The 23,502-nt window shown below is 43.5% G+C and overlaps 1 protein-coding gene across 2 annotated transcripts in view; it reads left to right on the top strand.

Moving 5' to 3' along the window:
• Positions 1-23,502, top strand: part of LOC144818733 (uncharacterized) — a 209,748-nt gene that overhangs the window by 75,270 nt on the left and 110,976 nt on the right. For both annotated transcript variants that reach the window (XM_078676424.1, XM_078676423.1), the window contains exon 5: positions 23,315-23,431. In XM_078676424.1, coding sequence (XP_078532550.1) covers positions 23,315-23,431 — 117 coding nt within the window. The remainder of the gene's footprint in view (positions 1-23,314; positions 23,432-23,502) is intronic.

Raw genomic sequence — 23,502 nt, 5'->3', positions numbered from 1 at the left:
AAATCATAGGTTGCAGACATGTTATAGTTAGGGATTAGCATTTAAAAACCTTAGAAATTCACTGAAAAAAATATAGGTTTTGGGGGTGTTATAGTTAGCTGGACATTTCACTCGTAGAAAACCATTGGAATGATGATGTCACATATTACATCATTCATGACATGGTCAGTGATATCACTGATGACATCATCCAGTGAATGTGGTTTGTTTCAATATTTAAATAAGTATTATATATTTAGGAATCTGTATTGAAGACTGAGTGGGTGTATAGGATTGACAGAGGTATGATCACTATTTTTCTGAATTACACAGCAGAAGACCAGCAATTAAGGAGGTCCTATGTGTGGGTGAAGAAACAAAAAGGATTATGATACGCCCTCCTGTATCCTGCCAAACTTAGAATCGTCAAAGAGGGGGAAAACCCTTTTCTTTGCTATCTCGAAAAATGTCTGGCATGGGCTTAAATCGATGAAGTGAAGATCCTGTAGAAGGAATATGGCTTTGAAGATGGCTTGTCTACAAAGTATTCCCAGAGGTGGAGGTCCAGAAGACCAGGAGGGAAAACCACAAAATACCCAGGGAAGTCACTAAGGTACTCACCCAAAGCCAGCAACAAGTAGATACGGGGAATGTCTGAGCAGAAAAAGGCATTGAGATCAAGAGAAGAAGGCACTGGAAGCTCGGATCCATAAACAGGAAAAATGCTCCTGGCTCTTACAACTACAGAAATGTTAATATGAAGTTGCTGGTCAATCATCATAATGGATTTCCAGCTGCCTTTACAGGTTTGGGCAATACGATCCATGAATATGTTGCCCATTGCTGGGACAGTGGTAAGGGCTGGGAGGAAAATCATATGGAGTGTGGTAAAAGGCGAACTATGTGGAAACTACCGCTCCCCTGTTCTGAAGGAAATAGTTTTGTGACCCGAATATGCAAACAGTGGACTTATGTCTGCTGCTTTAGATTGGCAACGAGCTGGTTAGTGCTTAGCATGTGGCATGAGATTTAGGAATCTTGTAGTTTCGTCTTTTTTTCATTCTTTTCTATTATGGTTTGTCATCAAGGTTGTCCCGTGACTCATATTCACCATATGTCTGCCAGCCGTGGTGGGAGAGTGGGTTTCTTGTTCCGCGATCAGTGAAGGATGGTTTAGGCAATTATACTCTCTAGGTACCAAGCAAGGGAGTACGCCAACGACCTACAGTATAGTGGCATTTAACGTGTGAAGTATGGTCCCTCCTTTGAGTAGACCCAAAATTCCTCAATATTTGAAATGCAGATGTGTACCATATAGCATAATACAAAAAACGCACATGAATGGTGTGGACTTGCAAATTCTCTCAAAGGTGGAAAGGTCAATTTATTGCCACAAATTACTGAGCCTATGCCAGGGTGAGTTTAGTGTGGATAACTTCCGGCACACCATTTGTGATACAATCCTACAGCGTGGACTCAGAGGGCCGATATATGATGGTACAGGGTTTACTGAACAGGGAACCGTTGGTCCTGATTGAGATTTACGCCCCAAACGGTGATAAAACTGCATTTCTGGACTCCATTACTCCATTCCTGGTCAGTATCCATGCCATGTGGAGGAGACTTCAACTGTATTTCCAATATTGACCTAGATAGGTCTATTACCCCACTCCAGAGAACTCCAAGTGCTTGGTTGGCCGCCTGTTTTCAGGACTGGGTGCTGGGCTGGTGTCTCTCTGTTGCTTGAAGAAACATTTAGCCCCACAGCAAGGAGTAATGCTATTATTCAACAGTGCATAAGTTATACACCGCTTAGACATACTTCTGTGAAACCAGCAGCTGGGTGACAAAATGCTATACACTGAATACCTAAGTCGCACGTGGTCGGACCACAATCCCCTGAAGATTGTGGTTGGGTGGAGCAGAATTCAATCGCACATACCATCTTGGAAACTAAATGTCAGCGTATACCCCAGTCAGAGACTCTGGATAAGGCCCTCACTTGCTACTTTGCAGAAAATAAGGGGACAACTGGAGATTAGCATATAGAACAGGATGTTTTTAAAGCGGTAATGCAGGGGCTCTGTATAAAGAAAGCTTGCAGTGTCAGAACAGGGTGTTCCAATGATATTGTGGCCGCAGAAAGGGAGACTTGGAGGGAGGAACTCGGGTTTACCCAGAGACTTGTAAAAGCACAGGGTCTCCGAGACTTTAGGAAGAAACATAAGGAGTTTGTTGACATACTGGTAACAGTTGACTATTAGGAACTTGTTTCATGGCTACATGCTGACAGAGACCGATCTGAATGCTTACTGGCCGGGTTGCTAAAAGTGGACTTTGAAAGAAACCAATAGGAGGCATTAGATCTTCCCACAACATAGTAGTTAACTCTCAAGCCAAAATAAACTTGATTTTTGCAAAATACTACCAATCATTGTATGAAGTGCTACAAGAGCAAGATCCAGATCGTCTGCAGACATATTTAGAAGACAGTGTTATCCTGTGCCTCGACATGTTGCAACTGTAATTTTAAAGCATTACTTCATTATACATGAAGTTAGGGAGTCATTGGATCTGATAGCAAGGAACAAAACCCAAGAGACACATGGCCTACTGGGCACATTGTACCTGCATACAAGGCTAGGGTTACCCCAAAGCTTCTTAAAATGTTTTAAATGTCCAGGCAATCTTGTCGACTTGCAGGCTCGCTACATGAGGCCCTCATAGTGATCCTTCCCAACCCCACTGCCAGGATCCCCTGGAGGTACTATCGTACCAGTCCCAGGCTATGCTAAATCTGGATTACACAATTCTAGGGAAGTAGTTGCGAACAGACTGCTGACAGTGGTAAGCTTTATAGGGCATCAAGTTCAGAACGCTTTGTGTCCGGTAGGAACATGTTCCTTAATTTGCCTGTTCTACCTGATCTTTCCAGTACAGAGGGCTCTAGGTACGTGGCATTCTCCGTGGTCAGAAAAAATGCCTTTGGCACACTTGGGTGGCATTATCTTATTCAGGTCTTAGAGACTCTGGGGATGGGACCGAATTTCCAGAAATGGCTCCAGTTATTGTACTCTTAACCAGTGGCACGAGTGTGCATAGGACTAGTGATATTAGAGCAGTTTCCAATACACAGAGGCACCAGGCTAAGCTGCCCTCTGTCCCCCTTCGATGGGTTTAGGCAAGAGCGTGATGAGCCACCCACGTTGGCCATCCTTTAGTCGCTGATCACACACAGCCGAGCTAGAAAAGGCTCAATGGGCCAGATGTATCAAGTGTTTTACCGTTCACAAACGGGCCAATTCGCAGAATTGTCCCGTTTGCGAGCGGTAAAAAGCCTTTTGGGATGTATCATCTCAAAAGGCATTAGCAAAATAGTTAATCGCAATTTTTGCGATTACCTATTTTGCGAATGCATTTAAGGAATTGCGATTCCTTAAATGCACTGCAGGAACCCAAAGAAATTGCGACCTGGTGTTAAGGAATCGCAAATTACCACCAACTTCTAGTTGATGGTAATTTGCAAATTACAAGAAAAATTCACTTTTATGCATTTTTCTAGGTGCCATGTGGTGCATATACGTGCCCTTAGGGCATGTACGTGTGCCACATGTGCACACATGCATATTTCAGGGGTGCTACAAGGAGTCCATTTGGTACTCGCAAATTGCACATGCAATTCCCATTAATTCTTATGGGACACAAGGCCCATAGGAATGAATGGGAAGCGATTCCTTATTTGCGACTCGCAATTCGCGAGTCGCAAATAAGGAATGCTTAGGAATTTCAAAATATAATGTTGATACATCTGACTCTATGTTTCTCAACTGACACAACACATTAGTACACAGTTGCCCCTAATTCTGGGTGGAAGCTGTAGAAGTGGTTGTGCAGAAAACAGGGAAAACAGTGGTCCACAGAGCCCACACTGTGTCTAATGCCCAGATGAAGAAAATCAAACGGGTTTATAGATCTGGTTTTGGTCCTGATCTTATGTCGCATTGCAATGTTTTGGAAGTTCCCCTAAGCCCTGGATTTGAGCTTATGGATGACAGCCCTAAAGATATTGGCCACTGCTGAAGCCAACGCTCACTTAGTCTTACAAAGGAGGGGTACTAGCATGTATGGTCTGGGATTTGTTTATACTGGTGTTGGAGGCCAAATCTGACACATGACCACCTTGAGGTGGCGTCAGAAGATATTTGGAGATGGTGGGATGTGCCAGATGTGGGTGCCAGAAAATGATGGGCCCTCCACCATTTGAACTTGTTACTTGCATTTATTTGTCACGCTCCAACAGCAAATGTGATTTAGGTCACTGTGCAAGCGTCCTTCGGGCTAGGAACAAAGGTGCAGGAGGCAGACGTGAACGTCGAATCCGGGCAATAGACATGTAATGAATGACCCCGAATTATGTGTTTAAGTTTAAAAGTGTGTTGTTCCTTTCTTTTCCTACATTGCTCCTGTGTAGAACAAAGTTGTAACTAACTATCTGTTATCACATCAAACCTGTAAATTGTGGTGTGTTGTGGGCTGATGACCAGGCCCGTCTCAGGCTGACAGATGTATCCATTGTCAGTTATTGCATGTATACCTTGTAATGTTTAAAAATCCAAAAGTCAAATAAAATGCGTTTGGAAAAAAATAATCATGAATGAGCTACCTTTCAATACTAATTATGCTACTCTACCCAAATACTGCATCATTTATTCCTCTGCAGCTAGTAATGTTGATGGCTCCTGTTACCACAAAGGCTAGGCTTTTTTCCTTTGTCCCTTCACATTAAGGCTTCCATTAAGATCTTAGTTTGATTAATGTTACCAGCTTCCGTTTTCAAATATTTAACTGTGGAACTCCTTTGCTAGGTTGGCTCCCATACATGGCATGTTGTTTTGCAATTACAAATGACAGGAAATGTTTTAGATTTGTAGAGTGCAGTTCTCAATTTTATGCAGTTAAAATTAATATAGACTGAAAAACATTTTCATTATAAACACCAACCGAAATAACAGAAAATAGGTAATCAAACTAAGCTGAGTCATAACAGGAAACACTTGAACAAACTGAACTGATTAGCTAGTACTATTATGTATATTTGCCACACTTTCCCGAACTCCTGATCATCAATAACGTACTTCTGATGTTTATTGTAATTGCTCTTTAGGGTTTTTGAGGTTTCCCTGGTTAACTATGAATGAATTAATGAAGCAGTCTTGCATAGCACAACTACTTCTTCCTAAGGAGCGTTCCGGCGCTGTGTGCTTGAGGGAGATAGCAAGTGGCTTAACAATCAAAAATGTATGTTTAGCCCTTTCTTAAATGTATTCAAAGTAGGCGCCTGTTTTAAGGAAGGCGGTAAGGTGTTCCAAGCCTCGACTGCCAGGAAGGAAAAGGAGCGACCTCTCTTCCCAGCCCTGATCATCCTGTGAATTTTCTGAAGGCCTAAAGTGGCTGACTGTAGCGCGTGTGTGGGGGATGTATACCTTAAAACACGCATGGAGGTAAGCCGATCTCTTCGTACGCAAGACCCTGAAGGTAATAAGCAGGGACTTGTAAAGAATTCTCTTCTTGACTGAGGCAGTGTAAATTCCTCAGTGGCTGGCTCAGCGAGTGGCTGCGTGGCAGGTTGACAGTGAGCCTTGCTGCATCTTTCTGAACTCTCTGCAATCTGTTGATCAGTATGGCTGGAGCACCCAGGTAAAGAGTGTTGGAGTAATCCAACTTGGAGGTAACCAGAGCAGGTAGAATTGTCTTTCTGGAGTTCCTCAGAAAACATTTTTTTACAGATCTTAGGGCTAGATGTAGGTAAAGCATATTTACCGACCCTTAAATACCGATCGGTAAATACAGATTTTTGGCAAGGGTGCAGGGGGTGTCACTTTGACACCCTCTAGCACCCCCAAAAAAGGTTCGGGGGCCATATGGCAGGCATACCTGCCCTAAGGGCAGGTCTGCCTGTCATATGGCACAGGTGTGCATGCGCACATTTGCATGCACACCTGATTCGGTATTTCACCATCAAATTGAATTTGATGGTAAAATACCGATTTCTAAGGCCTTGTGGGACTCATAAGAGTCCCACCTACATATCGATTTTACAGATTCTGTAAATATACCGGTCAGTAAATTTACCGACCGGTATATTTACAGATTCTGTAAAATTACCTATCGGTAAATTTACAGAACGGTAAATTTACCGATTCTGCCCCCTACATCTCAAATGCCTTTTACCGGTCGGTAACGGCCGAATTCGGCCGTTACCGACCGGTAAAAGCCTACCTACATCTGGCCCTTAATGATTTCATCATGCCGAAGCATGTGCCTACCACTGCCTGAATCAGTGGTTGAAAGGACAGGCTCCCTCAAACTAACTCCCAGGTTCCTTACTCCTGCAGATGGGGCTGGGGGGCTACCCAGTTCTGAAGGCAACCAGTTCTGTAAGTCCTGGGTGATGGAATTCCCAAAGAAGAGCATCTCGGATTTCCCTCCATTAAGTTTGAGGCAACTCTCCTTCATCAAATCTGCTACTCCATTGAGGCAGCCCTGGAATTTTTCAGTGAGCGAGCCTTCTATCTGATTAAAGTTAAGCATCAACTGGTGTCATCTGTGTAGGAGACAACCTTGAAGCCCCTTGTTTTCACCACGTCTGGTAATGGGGCCATATAGATGTTAAACAGTGATGGACTCGGGCTGACCCTTGCAGGACACGTGCTCCAGCTGTCCGTAAGTGGGGAGGAAAGGAGTTGGTTGGAAAGCCTGATGTTTGTCAGCCAAAAGGACATTAGCCAGCACTATGCCTGACCTCCTCACTCCTATAGCCTCCAGATGATCTAAAACAATCTGGAGACACGGTGTCAAAGATAGTCGAGAAATCTAATTGTACCATCAGGGCTTTCCTTGGTCAAAGTTGGTCCTGATGAAATCTCTGACCTCCTAAGAGCTACCTCAGTCCTGAAGCTTGGCCTGAAACCAGACCGCGTAGGGTGTAATATGTCATTCTCCTCCAAATAGGCTGACAGCTGCTTATTCACCTGTTTTTCCAGAATTGTAGAAAACGCTGGAAGCAGGGAAATGAGACGGTAGTTGGAAGGGTTGGACGTGTCTTCCCCAACTTTCTTTAGCAGTGGGAGTACCTGACCCTTCTTACATCGGCATGCACTGAGGCTAAAGCCAGAGAACTGTTTAGTACCGTAGCCATTTGGGTACTAACCAACCCCAAAGTTTTTAAAAACCTAGTCGGACATGGATCCAAAGGTGAACAAGAGTTTCACCTGGCCAAGAGCTGCGCTGTTTCATCTACAGTAAGAGGAGTGAAAGAGGACAGGGGTGCCAGCAACATTAATGGGGCAAACTCCTACTGTCACTGGCTTCTCGGACACCAAGACCGGCCTAAATTGGCTGTAAATGTTCTGTAACTTTTTTAGTAAAAAGGTCTTCCAGAGAGCCACATAGTGCTTGAGAAGGAGGGGTATATTGCTGATGGGCACCAGGCGCCAAAAAAGTTGTTACTATTTTAAAGATATTCCTGGGTTCATTAGAGGCTTTGGATATTTGCAGAGAAAAATTCAGAGCCTGTGATTGGCAGATTTTTTTCATGAATAGTTTCGGGGCCGACTAATACGCTACTTTTGTCATCCGCATTGGGATTAGCCCTCCAGGTATTTTCGAGGCTTTTACAGTTGCGCTTGCACTCTCTTAGCTCTTCAGTGAACCATGCGACAGATGGTTTTGCACGTTTCCCTGAGGACATTTTAAAGTGCGCAATCTCCTCTAAAGCCGCCCTAATGTTATTACATGTATCCTGCTCGACCTTGTTAAATCTTGACAGTGTCCTATGAGAGTCAAAAGCCTGTCTGAAAGTGGTTTCTGTGATTTTATGCCAGGACCTTGGTTTATCTTCTCCTGCTGGATGGCAGCTACCGGGACACTTAAAGCCAAATGTAAATGGGATCAGTGCATGGTCTGACCAGATCAGTGAGGTCGCATATTTTCTTGAGGCACTACTGATCAAATCAGCCAAGGTATCCAGGAAATTGCCCGGTTTTCCCACAGGTCTATAAACCATGACACCTCAGAAGAAGTTCTCTGAGATTTTAATAGAAAAGATGAGTACTTTATGAAAGTTCATTAGCTCAAACTACTCACCGTCGCCAAGAATTTAGAGAGAAAAAACAGACAGGCCTCCTCCTACTCTATTCTCACGATCTTGGTGTAATATGAATTAATGTAAGAAAGTGCCCTCTTTTTGCATGGTTGTCTCCATGTTTTGCTGAACTGCTGATGCACTTTGACTGAGTGTGCCCTGGGCTCCTGCCAACCAGGTACCCAGGGCCTATGTCCTTTCCCTAAAAACTGCATTGAAGACAAAACCTAATTGGCACTCTCTGGCCACAGGTCAGCCCCTGGTAAATGGTACCCCAGGTACCCAGGGCACTGTGACCAGAGAAGGCATCTAAGGGCTGCCCATGTGGGTTGGTATATTGGTAAAACTGAGAGGAAGATAAAAACCAGGTTCAGTGAACACAAGAGTAACACTTGTACCAAAAACATCAAATCTGACATTGCCAGCCATTTTTTAGATCATGGTCACAACATCTGTCAATTGAAACCCCTTATTTTGGAAATTGTTGAGAGAAGGGAAGGAAAAGACAACAATAAAAGTAATAAAACAATAGAGAGTTGTTCATTGAAAGGTAATCTTAATTCTACACCCACCGGAAAGTCTGTGGCTGCAGCAGACATTTCAACTGACACTGCAACAGCTGAAGTATACACGTTCTCAGCTGATGTAATTAACATTCCTAACAAAGAACACTGAAACTTAAAGGGCAAGTTACAACATATTTCCCTTTTACAATAATATAAAAACGAGAGGGAAAGGAAAAGAACATATTCATAATAAAATAGGGAAAGGAGAAAGGATTAAAAGCACATTCACAAAAAAATTACTTACGGTAATAATCTTGTAAATACGATGGTGACCTTTTGGCTCAGGTATTGCGAGAAAGAGGATCGGGACAAATTTTGTTACCATTAGACTGGAGAAAATCATTTTAGGACCGACTGGTCTGAGATTGAAGTTTACATTGAGATTGACCACTTTGAAATCTACCTTGAGAGTGACCACACTTAGACTGACTGGTCTGAGGTTGAAACTTGATATACCCATCCTCCTTCGCACATTTTGTCAAGCGGGACATGCTCCAAACATCCCCACCAGCAAGCAGAACAACATTTTTCATAACCTTGATAATGCGCTTTGGGCCAAAATATTTAGCTTCACCTTTTGGTGACCAGACTGCTTGTTTTTACAAACACTAGATCACCTACTTTCCAAACCAATTTACATGCTCCCATTTTAATATCAAACCTGTGTTTGTAATTGTTTTGATATCTTATTCTCCAGTTGCTCACAACACAACCCCTGTCTTTTTCACTCAACCATAAGGGATTACATTTGGAACCAGCTGCTCTACCCTTGAGTTTTTTAAAAGGAGAACAACCAGTCACACTGTTGGGAGTATTCCTATGTGCCCATAATTTTTCTCTGAGGATGGGTTTAAGTGGAACTCTCATCTCTAAAGCGATCTGGGCAGAGGCTCTAACCAATCTATTCATCCTTTCCACCAAACCGTTGGCCTGGGGGGCATAAAGGGCAGTTTTTCTGATGTGTGATGGATAGATCCTTTAGAAAATCTGACATCTCTTGAGAAGTGAACTGGACCCCGTTATCTGAAACCAGAATATCAGAAAACACCCTCACATGTGAAAGCATCCTTGAGAAACGCAATAATATTTTTTGTCACCACAGAACTCAAGCAAGAGGCAGACACCAATTTAGACGTGTAGTCAAAAAGGACAACCACAAATCTCTCAGAGGAAGCTAAAGTGTCAAATGGGCCAACTATGTCCACTTCAAGTTTAGAACAGGGACGTTCAGGTATAGAAACGGGAGAAAGGGGTAGTCCTCATTTTTCTCGATTTGTCATTCTCGACACAAATGGTACAATCCCTGACAGCGTCTTCAACTTGGCGGTCAACCTCCGGCCACAAATGAGATTCTCTGACCCTTGCCTTTGTCAGACTGCGTCAAAGATGCCCCTCATGTGCAAGATTGATAATTTTATCTCTTATCAGAAATGGAGGTATTAGTCTATCACCACGGAAAAGCTCTCCCTGCAAAATGTTCAATTCTTCCCGAACATTCCAGTAACCTTCGCACATTCAGGAACATCTTTCAAAGAAGTCAACCATTGACTGTAAAGTCCATAACTTGTCCCCTTGCTTTATCACTCACGAAACAATTTTCCCATTCTTCTTTATTAAGAGCCGACTCTTTCACCCAGGAAATAAGACATTTAGGATTGCTGGCAACATTCTTATCCAAGGGCATTCTTGAAATAAAATCTGCTGGAATATTTTTAAGCCCAGACAAATACTCCACAGAAAAATTATATTCCCAGAACCCCTCAATCCACCTCTTGATTCTGGGAGTGGTGCTCTCGACATTCCTACAGGAAACCATGTGCCCAAGGGGCTTGTGGTCTGTCCTAACCAAGAATGGCAAACCCCACAAGTAAAATCTAAAATGATTGATGGCCCATGAGCAGGCTAGAGCCTCGCGTTCTATCACTGTGTAACGCTCTTCCGGTCCTTTCAATGCCCCTCTGCCTGTAGGTGTAGGATCTAAACTGTCGTAAATGTTCCTACCTTTGATGCTAAGAATATTTAATAAAAGACCCTGCTTTTTGCAGCAGAATTTTTTTTTCCACCAATAGCAGTGAGGTAGGAATCAAAAAGTGGTTTCCACTTCTTCCATGGTAGGACAGGTTCACCTTTCTCACTTAAAAATTGTGGAGGTTGACTCATACCACTGGCCGTTGACATGCTGAAAGTGAAAATAACGTAATAAACTAATAAAACAAGCTAATACAATAATTTAAAATAACAATTTAACATAAAGAAGAAAAAATAACAAGCTAACTCAAACTTGTTGATATACTAATTCTTCATGAGGATACATTTTAAGTATTCCAATAAGATTATCACATTTGTTGCTGCTGCTCATAATTAATGAATGTACCAAAGCTTGAAATAAAAACTAATGTAATAAATTAAAATAAATAACTTATCTGAAGAAGTTATCCTTTTGGTTTCTTTTAAATGTTTCTCAATAAGTAAAGTTGCAACAACGCCAGAAATACTTGCTTAATGTCATAAACGTAATGAATCAGTTGTTAACTGCAGCAGATGTCATGTAGCATACAATGCTGTCAAATACGCTTTGTTCCTCAAGAAAAAATCAAAAACTTCACTGCGCATGCACCACTTCGTCATGCGTCAGATTCATGTTCTTCAGACGTCGCTCAATTGTTTTTTTTCTGAAAACGTCAGGGAATGAAATCTTCTACACGCGCGATCACAGCTCGCCCTTACTTCAAATAATGCAGCTGCATTGTTTCCTCCGCTGAAGACATCAAGAGATAGAATCTTCTACACGCGCGGTGAGTCTGCTCGTGTGTTACAGCTCGCCCTCATTTCAAATAATGCGCACGTAATCTGTATAACAGTGTGAGAACGTGCATACCATGGACCCCTCGGATGTACCTAATCTGGATGCCTTGGACAATCCAACAGAGCATTTTCCCCCTTACCTTTCTCCGTCTCCTCTTCTCTGTTTCCAGACTATCCCGAGAGAGTGCTGTGCCTTTAACCCGCCGGGATTTCCGAGTCATGTGACGGAGTCATGTGACTACCAGAGCTTCAAGACTGGAGATGCCGGAGAAGGGAGTCGTTCGTTTGGACCAAGCCACACCGCGAGTCGGGAGGAGACGCTGGTGAGGACTTTCCTGGTACCACCACGAGACGACAGAGGGACTTGGCAAGAGGATTCGGACTCGAGGATCCAGGAGGAACCCGGCCATGCAGAAGAAGCCATTGGAGGAACAGACGGGCAGCCAAACACTAGCTGGCAACGCGAGGACTCCAGCCACGGCCCAGGAGGGACGTGGCTGCACAAGGTACGTGGACGTTTCCGCCTCTCCTGGGGCCGCGCACTTGAGGAAGGCAAGGGAGGGGGTGTAAAGGGGTAACGGCAATCGTCTCTTTGGGGCATAAAAACACCACGTACTACTGTCCGTCTGCACACGAGCACAACTGGTGAAGGTAGTGATGTTTGTACCCTCCACTCTACACCCCCCTGGCTTCCCGCGGCGCTTACTGCAGAACCAGGCCGATTTCCTTATGTCCCCTTCTTTGTTTTCATTTCGGTTCCCTGACATCTGTTCCGGCCTCTTCTACATGACTGAGAACACCACAATGGTAAATATTAATTTTGCACAATAAGTCGAAACATAGTACATCGCTTTGCCACTTCTTCTCGCAAGTCTTCATTATCTCATTAGTAGTACACTTGACTACGCGCTACATCAATAAAACATGAACAGACCTTGATTCTTGACTTGAAGACGATTCCTTTAGTGGCACGCTGGGTTCCTTGGTGGGTGTAAATCGTCGCCAGTAATAAAACGATAGTCAGTTGTCCATTGAAAGGTAATCTTTATTCTACACCCACCGGAAAGTCTGTGGCTGCAGCAGACATTTCAACTGACACTGCAACAGCTGAAGTATACACGTTCTCTGCTGATGTAATTAGCATTCCTAACAAAGAACACTGAAACTTAAAGGGCAAGTTACAACAAAAAGCTTGTTACAAAGGGCAAGATGTAGGTAAAGTACATTTACCGAATCTAAAATACCGAATTTTACCGATTCGGTATTTTAGAATCTGTAAATTCTATGTAGCAAAAAAATCGGTAAAAGTTACCGAATCCGTAAGATTCGGTATTTACCGAATTAGTATTTACTGATTCGGTAATTGCCATTCATTCCTATGGGCCTGGAGGCCCATAGGAATGAATGGCAATTACCGAATCGGTAAATACCGCATTCGATTACCACTACAGCATTCGATTACCGGAATCTCGAACTGTGCCATTTGCTTGTCTTTACTTTCAGATTGATTTTTGTTATTTTTGTGTTTATTTCATATCGTGTTCACTGAATGTATACAGTTATGTAAGATCAGGTCACTGAATTATTAGTTCTTGAATTCATTGTATGGTCTTTAGACATGAAGCATTGCATCCTCTATGGTATGGAAGGTTACACAATAGGCGATACCCTGATTAGGAAGTTATACTTATTACACAGAGTTACATTTGGTAACAACACTAACCTCATGTTTTGCATAATTGTATGCTACCACACGGCACATCAGTTTTCACAAGATGGCCCCCAACATCGTATATGGTATCAAAGGGGAGGAGTGTTGGGCTATTACTACTCAGAGAAAGTAGAAGGTCCAGTCACGACGTGCCCAAAGGATACGTCTTTACAAAAAATTGGCCGTGCTGTTCCTAGAAAGGAGAAGAAATGTTACAGTCCGTGATGCATATGATTATGACAGGGAAACCGGAAGGTGACCCTGGGAATCCATTTTGTTGGATTTAATGCCCTCACACACCCTTTCAGGTGTCATGCTTCATCATTTGGGCCTGCTCCTCGTTGGGTCGGCGGTAAAAATCGTTTTTAACTAAAGCAGTGGCCCTCTTGAATAAAATATTCCCGGCACCACTAGCTTTATTTTAACACACTTCACAACGTCTACCCCTTAGTTCTGGCCCCATACCCGCACTTCATCCATACGGCAGTTGGAAAAAGATCTCCGCCAAAGAGCCCCTCTAAGAGGTGTTGCCCGTTGGGTATTCCACCGCCGACCTAACGAGGAGCAGACCCAAATGATGAAGCATGACACCTGAAAGGGTGTGTGAGGGCATTAAATCCAACAAAATGGATTCCCAGGGTCACCTTCCGGTTTCCCTGTCATAATCATATGCATCACGGACTGCCCCAACATCGTATGTCATTCCGTCGTTGTTGTCTTTATATGGAAGCGGTTACACACGCTGTAAATACAGGGAAGTTGAATCAGCGGGAAACACTCGTATGAGGTTTCTTGCTGGATGGCCTGAGATGTAAGTAATGGTCGTCTATGTGCTTCAGGATATGTTGTCAAGAATGCATGCTTTTCAGGTAGTGGCCTGAAAGAGATAAAGCGATTTGTTCAATTCGCCGTTGAACTTTTGGTATACATTCATGAAGATTGTTTTTCTGCTCGGTGTAAGTCACTAATTCATTCTCTTGACAATAATGCATGCTATTCATGTAGCGGTCTTCTAAAGACACTGCAGTATATTTAACCCGCCTTTGATCCTATGTAAAACACAAGCGAACACTGCTTTTGAGTTAGTAGTTTACGGGCATGATTCACTAATTTGACCATTTTAGTGTTTTTTTACGCATAAGGCACGGTAATTAGGTTAGATTTTAAACATTTGGGGACGCACATGGAGACGAATAAACACTTTGATTCACTGATTTGCATGAGTTTGGAGTCACTTTTATGGCTACGCCATCACATGAGAACCATTTATTTGACCCCTTCACCCAGGGTTCGGTAGACAACCCAAAAGACAGATATTTGTTTCTTCATGGATTGTCATATGATATGTATTTTACAGAATTGATATGCCCTGACGAAGGGCGACAGTCCGAAATGCATTGGGATGATACAACGTACATTTTCTTGGATTAAATTATTATAAGAAGATTATGATTTATTGAATCAATTTGATGTGAGACAAGGCGGATGAAAGTTGAATATTGCCTTGACATAATAAATACATCATGTCCGAATTTAATCTAAGTTAAATCATTTTTAAACAACCCCTGGACATAGGGGCATTTGCTGTGCTGAAGGGGACGTAACCTAGTCAGGGCTGCTGGTATTCTACATTGTTATATACACTCTAGGATTAGAGATTGAGACCCTTCATAGCACGCTACAAATGGAGTACAGAGAACAACAGTTGGAATCTCCAGTGTGTGTTTCCATTTATCTATTTGAGTATATTGATTTGGTCTGATCAAGGAATGCAGCACTCGCCAAAACTTGTGTCTATCATGGTGTATGATGATATATCAAACTTAACGGACCCAAGAGCAAACACATTTGCTTTTACTGGTAACAAAGCCACGAGGATTTATGCTTTAATTATTGAGGAAACAACATCATCATCGAATATTGGTAACATACAAAACAGCATTAAGAACTACTGTATTTAACAAAAAAAGAGATTAACTAATGACTGCATGCAAGCACCTTAATCAAATATAATTGTGTACTGAGGATTCCCAGATGATTAAGGATCCCATTAATACCATTCTTTTTTTTGTATATCTTTATTGACATTCATAACGAACATTACAAATATCGGCATGTATCCTTTCATTAAAACCATTGTTATGTAAAAATATTCCGAAATTTGTGGAAAAGTGGTACCCAATACTTAACTAGATTTAATTATCTTAAAGGACCTTTCAAAGGAAATAATACAAATGAAGACTGTATTGTCCACTAACATGGAAGCAGAGGAGGGTCAAAAACATTGACTGACATCAATGCAAAGTGGCCAAATATACTCAAGAAATTAACAACAGAAAAATTTGTAAATTCAAGCGCGACAAGGGGAAGTATACGGTTGGGTGGAAGTCTATGCAAGAAAGAGACAGAATAATGTGCCCTGAAAGTGTCTAGAAATTTCCGATTCAAATTAATTAACTATTATGTACTACATAGAGCGTATCTAACGCCGGCCCGCATTAGGAGGTATTTTGGAGCGGAAACAGCGGTTTGCCCGAGATGCGGGGAAAGAGAGGCGCACATACTCCTTATGTTTTGGAACTACCACATATTGCAAGCTTTTTGGGGGGAGATACGGCGGGTGGTAGGTGAACTTATTGCCAAGGAGCTCCCGTAGACCCCAGAGCACTTCCTCTTAGGGTGGTTTCCCCACACTGCCAAAAATAAAGTGACAGGAAAGTTCCAGGACCTTGCCTATGTCTTGGCCAAGAGGGAAATAGCCAGGAACTGGAAAGCGCTGGGAGGGTCGCAGATTACCACATGGAATAAAGAGCTTGAGAAGTGGGCAGGGGCGGAAAGCAGATTGCTACTCAGAGAGGCCAGCTGGGGAATAAGCACAATGGAGAGGGCTAGAGCCTGGGAAAGCCTGGTATGTGAATTGGTGATGAATGCGCAGGACAACAACAGTGGGGCGAGCACACCGTGGGTGGCAGAGCCAGAACGAGAAGGTAGACAGGAGGGGCATTCAACCTAATGACATCAGAAGGTATAGCACTGTAACACACGGAATCTGGGAGACGAGAACCCGATAGCACGTGGACACACTCACCTGTTTACCTCACCGCAACTCAAGGGGGGTTTATTTTGTTCCCAAGGGAATGTTGAAGAAAATGCGCCAGAGAATGTAACTGGCATGTTTTATACCCTGGACGCCAGATCCGGGCCTCCGAATGAACATGTATGTTGCTACTGTTTAAAAGCCAATAAAATATGGTTAAAAAAAAAGAAAGTGACAGAATAAGCCATGTAGTCAAACTACGGAGACGTAAACATCTTCCACTGACAGTGAACACAATCAACCGCGAAGGAGGCCAAGCGAACATCCCCAAGTGAGTTCGAATACATCTCCCATCGATAAAGACACTGAACAACCACCAACATCTGGTGTTTCTTTTTTAGAGAGTGGCTAAAGGGACAAAGACAATCCATGAAGGGAAAAGGAAAGGAAAAAAGAGAACTCCGAGGTGAGGAATGTGCCGGTGACGGGCAAGAGAACCAAGGGAAAGAAAACACAGAATATAACAACCTCGTAATCAATATTTCTACGCATAAATTTAGTACCATTGAAATTAAGACTCTAAAGAAAGGCACTTCATTTGTTTCTACTTGCCAAACCAACAGTCTGGAATTGGAAATCATCCTGTTTAAGTCATGTTCAACTTACGCTTGAGAATTTATTTTGAGAACATCCTAAGTGAACAGGAAACCAAGAAAGAGAACCTTCTGAGAGGCCTTAAACCAAAAAGTACCTTTATGGCCCCTTTGGACCACAAAATATTGCATTTGTTTGAAACTTTAGTGAAACAGGATATTCAACATTTGAATTTCCAAAAGATGTCCAAATATCGCAATCTGGCCAATAAAGAATTTGGGATCTTGAAGAGCATCGCAGACAATCCGAACATCACCTGCCACAAAGCAGATAAAGGTGGAGCACTGGTTGTTATGGGTACGTTGTTCTACAAAAAGAATGTAAATGATCATGTGTCAGACACTCAGACGTACAGCAAATTGGATTTCAATCCTTCTAAAAGATTTTGGGAGGTGCTGAAGACCATCTTGGATAAAGCCGTTAATGATGGAATTATAACAGAGGATGTTAGACGTTTTCACTTTCAAAAAAATCTAAAGAGTCCCCAGTTGTACATGTTACCCAAAGTAGATAAGTGTTTATAAAACCCTCCATTCAGACCAATCGTGTCAACCAGAGGAAGTCTACATGAACCAGTTGGAAAGTTTTTAGACAAGCATCTTCAACCTTTTGTTCTCAAAATGAGTACCTATGTAAGGAACACCATGAGTTTTTATCTACAATCAATTAGATTACTTTTGACAAGGATGATCAGATTCTTTTATGTACCATCGACGTCCAATCGTTATACACTTCGTTCCCCCGCGATTTAGGCATGGAAGCCATAGAACACGTTTTGATCACCTCCAATCTGGATAATGATTTTCAGATATTGCAAGTCTTGCAGCAGTATTCTAAGCTCTTTTCCTTGACCCCTGGTCAGACAAACTTGTGTACCCATGATGTGGACACTGGTGATAGTGCACCGGTCAAGAACAAAATCTATCGACATTCTGACCAAGTCAAGGAAAGCATCAGAGCTGAAGTCAGCAAAATGCTGGGGCTAGGGGTTATTGAACCCTCTGAGAGCCCATGGGCCAGCCCAGTGGTTCTAGTCCCCAAACCTCATCCTGAGAGTGGAAGGAGAGAAATGAGGTTCTGTGTGGACTATAGAGGGCTCAACTCTGTCACCAAGAAGATGCTCACCCTATCCAAAGAGCAGATGAGTTGATAGACAAATTGGGTGCAACCAAATTTCTAAGTACCTTTGACTTGACTGCAGGGTACTTGCAGATTTACATGGCACCAGGAGCATAACAAAAGACTGCATTCTCCACACCTGATGGGCATTATCAGTTCACTGTTATGCCTTTTTGGTTTAAAGAATGCCCCTGACACCTTCCAAAGGTTTGTGCATCAAGTCCTTGCTGGATTGGAGTCCTTTAGTGCAGCATATCTAGATGATATTGCTGTCTTTAGTTCCACTTGGCAGGAACACCTGGTCCACCTGTGGAAGATTTTAAAAGCCCTGCAAACTACAGGCCTGACTATCAAGGCATCCAAATGCCAGATAGGGCAGAGAACTGTGGTATACTCGGGCCACCTTGTTGATGGTGGCCAAGTGCATCCCTTACAGCCCAAGATCCAGGCCATCCTGGCCTGGGCAGCTCCAACAACCCAGACCCAAGTCAGGGCATTCTTTGGCTGGACTGGGTACTACAGGAAGTTTGTGGAGGGATATGTGACTCCCCTCACAGTACATACTTCCAAGAAGATGCCCAAAAAGGTAAACTAGACAGTTAGCTGTCAAAAGACTTTAGACACCGTGAAAGAGGCGATGTGCTCAGCACCAATTCTCAAGGCACCAGACTATACCAATCAGTTCATTGTGCAGACTGATGCCTCCGAGCTAGGGATAAGAGCGGTCCTATCCCAGACCAATGATGAAGGCCCAGACCAGCCTGTTGCTTTTATAAGCAGAAGGTTTCTTCCCAGGGAGCAGCATTGGAGTGTCATTGAGAGGGAGGCCTTTGCTGTGGTTTGGTCCCTGAAGAAGCTGAAACCATACTTGTTTGGTACTCCCTTCCTGGTTCAAACTGACCACAGACCTCTCAAATGGCGAATGCAGATGAAAGGTGAAACTCCTAAACTCTTGAGGTGGTCCATCTCCCTACAGGGAATGGACTTTATAGTGGTACACAGACCTGGGACTGCCCATGCCAGTGCATATGGACTTTCCTGGTTCTGCCACGTAGACAATAAGGCCTCTCTAGGGACCGGTTAGTCTCATCCTCTTTCGTTTAGGGGGGGGCGTTGTGTAAGAAAGTGCCCTCTTTTTGCATGGTTGCCCCCACTTTTTGCTGAACTGCTGATGTACTTTGACTGAGTGTCCCCTGGGCTCCTGCCAACCAGGTACCCAGGGCCTGTGTTCTTTCCCTAAAAACTGCATTGAAGACAAAACCCAATTGGCACTCTCTGGCAACAGGTCAGCCCCCGGTAAATGGTAACCCAGGTACCCAGGGCAGTGTGACCGTAGAAGACCTCTAAGGGCTGCAACACTTACTGTGCCACCCTTAGAGACCCTGTCCCTTTACACCCACACACACTGCCTTTGCAGGCTGCGTGTTTTGGTGCAGATCAAAGTGAAGAGTCCACATGGCACACATGCCCATGTGCCATGCCTACAACCCACTACCCTGTCATAGATCAGCCACCACTCTAGCTGTGTGCGCTATACCACTGGTGAGGGTACAGGTGCATGAGCCCTGTACCCCTACAGTGTCTACGCCAATTCTTAGACACTGTAAGTACAGTAATGCCATTAAGAGTATATGGTGCTGGGAGTTTGTCATTACGAACTCCACAGTACCATAATGGCTTTACTGAAACGAAGAAGTTTGGTATCAAACGTCTCAGCACATTAAACCCACACTGTTGCCAGTGTGGGATTAAATGAAAAATGCACACAGAGGGCATCTGAGAGATGACAAAATGACCTAACACTAGTGTCCAGGCTGATTGGCTGCTCCCCAGCTGCCACCACCAGACATGTTTCTGACCCCTGGGTCGAGAACCTGCTGCTCTCGGGGTCTGAAACAATGCACATCCTGGGACGAGGTGCCAAGCCTCCTCCCCCAGGATGGGCAGGATCCACGAAGGGGAACCTTCAAAGGCTTGCGGCCTTTGTGAGCTGCCCCAGGCCTTTTGCTGCTTCCAGCAACTGGTCCCTGCCGGTTCTGCCCCCACTTTGGGTGGGAGAATCGGCAGGAAAACCAAGTGAGGAAGGGAGATGTGCCCACCTTTGCCAACCTTATCCTCAGGTAGGGGAGGCGATGTGAAGCACAACTCTCAGTCGCCGCCATCTTGCAGATGGGGGGACCCAGCCAACCAGTTTGATGCATATGCCCCCCTCCCACTGGAGGGTGGCATAATAAGGGGTGTACCTTTTACTTGCCTTTAACGCCCCTAAATCTAGTATTTAGGAGCACCCCCGAACCTTGCCTCCTCAGACACGCAAGGACCAAGAAGTAAAGCAGAAGGTCCGACAGCCTTGCCTAATCCAAGAAGAGGAGGACACCCACTGACTTGGCCTGTCCCCACCTCGAACGTGCAGAAGCAAAACTCCAGTGTGTCCTGCAGCCAGAAACCTCAAGAACCCCGAGGACCTGCCCTGCCTTCCAAAGAATAATCTTTGTCTCCCGTGAACCCCGAATTTGGTCACCCACAAACTCCAGCTCTGGCAAAATCCTCGAGTCTGCACCACTCTGCACCCTTCGCCCACAGCCCGAGTTCTAGTAGTCCAACACCACGAGGAGGTCTCCCCGACGATTCTGACCCGAGATCTGGTCATCTCTGACCTACCTCGAAACTCCCAGCGAAGCCTGCAGCCTCTTTCTGGAGACTCCCCTGACCGTGACTGGAGCTGGTAAGAGAAACCCGACACCTAAAGATACCTATGCACCCGAAACCCCACGGCCTTGGGTGGGCCAAACAACGATGTCCCAGCATCCCAACTTACCTCTCTAACTATTGGTCGCCTACTGAAGATCTTCGTCCCGAGCCTGCAGTCTTTCTTGAAACCGGAGAATCCCCATTGCAATCAACAGGGCACCCAACGCCAAACCAGCACCCTGCACCCAGCTGCCCCTAGGCCTCTGCGGGTGCACTAATTGTGTTAAATAGGATCCCCCTTAGCCCTGAGCCTAACACCAGGAGTGTTGCTCCCACCACCCTGTAGCCTGCTCGTAGGCCCCTTATCCCCCATTGGATAACATTGGGCCTCGGCACTCTAGTGCCGCTGAGGGTGTAACAAGAGTTCATCCTTGACCCTGGGGAACCTTGTTCTTACTCCAGAAACTCAACCCCAAAGACCGAGCACTTACCTGGTAAGCATTAACTTCATTTCTCTCCATAGGAACCTATTGACTGTTTTTCTCTGAAAAATGGTTTCAGTGTGGAGTTTATTTGTATGGAAACCTGAAAAAGTACAATTGTGCAAAACTGTTTTTATTTACCTTTTCTCTAGGAAATGTCCCAATGTGCTATCTAGACATATCACACTGAGTAGAAAAAGTAATCTAAAAAGTAATCTGTACAGTATTTGAAAACCTTGACTTACCTGTATTTCAATCAAACTGCATTTGAACTTGCATTCACTTGTAAACAATGCATACTATTTTGAAAAGCATTTATTATACTTACCTGTGCCAGGCTTGCCTAGGTTCTAGAAATAAAATAACTTAATACTAATTTTGATACAAACAAAATTGGTCAGAGTTGAGTCTTTGAGTGTGTGACATCATTTGCTGATTGAATGTGTACAACAAATGCTTAACACTGTCCTCTGATACAGCCTTACTGCTTGCCCACACTACCACAAATAGAGAGTAGGGTGCTATCTACTTTTACCTCTGCCTACCTTTGGGGTTCTACTGGACTCTGTGCACACTATACCTCATTTTGGTCTAGTATATACAGAGCCAGCTTCCTACAATTAACTGTCAGGGATCGCAAAAGCATTAGCAGAGTGGCAGCGGGATGAAGCCATGTCTCTGTCACAAACATCAAGTCCCATTCATGGTCTGAAAGCAGGAACCATGATTCAAACTTATGTTTGACAAGGGATCTAGCATTTATGAAACAGCCCTTGATTAACATGCCCTATGTCGGGCCTTTTATTATTAGCAGGTGTAGTAGGCGGCATCCCTGGTATCCAAGTGAACTGAGAGAGAGGCTGAGCAAGAAGGGCAATCTACAGGGATTTGCCCAGAAGACGAGAAGCTAAAATCCAATTTGTGCTCACCTCTAAGTTGGAAGGACGCTTCCTTGCTACACTCAGTAGTACAATCTTTCATCAGTTGAGCAACATGGCTATCGCTGGACGCGGGCTGGAGGTGCTTGACTTTAGCGTGACAGCAGCGCCCCTACTGCACATCCACACTACGGGCAACATCTTTTGTCCCCCTATGCTGAATGGCTGCCCTTACCTGGCCACAAACACTAGAGCATGCCTGATAAAATAGCGCCCGAAATGGCAATGTGGTGGGAGGACAAAATGGTGCGTCTAGATCAAATTATTTTGTGCGCCCAGCTGTGAAAAAAAAACTTTCAAAGTGAGGCAGAGCATCCCCCTTTCAATCTAATTGTTTTAAACCCCCTCAGTATTTAAAAAAAACCAATACACAGCTACAATGTTAGTATTTAAGCAATTGTAATTAAGTGTATAATAATTTCTCATATAAAAAATCGTTAACAACCAATACAAATTGTAATTAAACAGAAGTTTAGACACATATTTAATAATTGAATTGCTATAATCTTACCCACTCTTATCCCAGACGGCGCATCCACACCACAGCCTGCATTATTACTTCAACTTCCCCTGGAACTGTTGCAGAATTACCACCTTCTATTTAACCCTCAAGTTCTGAATTGATTTTCTGCATTTTTAACACTCTCCTGAATTCTGTGTCACTTTACTGTTGTTGTCCTCTTTATTGGAAAAGCATCTTCCTTCTGCTGTAAAGCCACTGCCTCCCCTCATTGTTTCAAATGGACCATCATGGACAACACACCTTACTGCTGTTTATTGCATATGTCTCCTCTAAAGCTTTCCTTAGACCACTTTTCCTCAACTGTGACAAGAATAATGGCAGTTGAATGCATATGCTAAAAGTGGTCATTTGTCTTATGCCCCGATTCCTTTATTTTATATGAATGGTTCTAAACACTTTGTGAGAGTCATGCCTCTAAACGTTTCCTTGACGTCTCACTTCTAAAGTGGTCTGGTCAACTAGACTGAAATATAGTTTTCGCAAAGCATTACATCACAATGTCAAGTTAGGCAAACACATTTTTACTAACATTTAAAGCTCGAAGCAGATGCCACAGATTTGTTTTTCATTAACTTTGAAAGGATTAGTACGTTTTTTTGGAATAAGCTGTTAAATTCTTGGAATTAATGTATTGATTCTACAAATCTGGTTTCTATTTTTATGCAGCAAACAATACAAGTACCAGCTCTAGTATAATACATTGGAGAAAAAGAGCAGAAAAACGATCTCCCAATGATTTTCAGGATGCAAAAGCAAGTGAACGTCAAGGTTGTTTAAATTCAGGTCTGTATTAAGATTGTATTGTGTGACCTAAAAACAATTTTATGTTCAGAAATGTGTGATAATGTTGAATA

This window comes from Lissotriton helveticus, chromosome 2_1 (genome assembly GCF_964261635.1).
Source record: "Lissotriton helveticus chromosome 2_1, aLisHel1.1, whole genome shotgun sequence".
NCBI lineage: Eukaryota > Metazoa > Chordata > Amphibia > Caudata > Salamandridae > Lissotriton > Lissotriton helveticus.
This window is presented reverse-complemented; position numbering and strand designations above follow the sequence as displayed.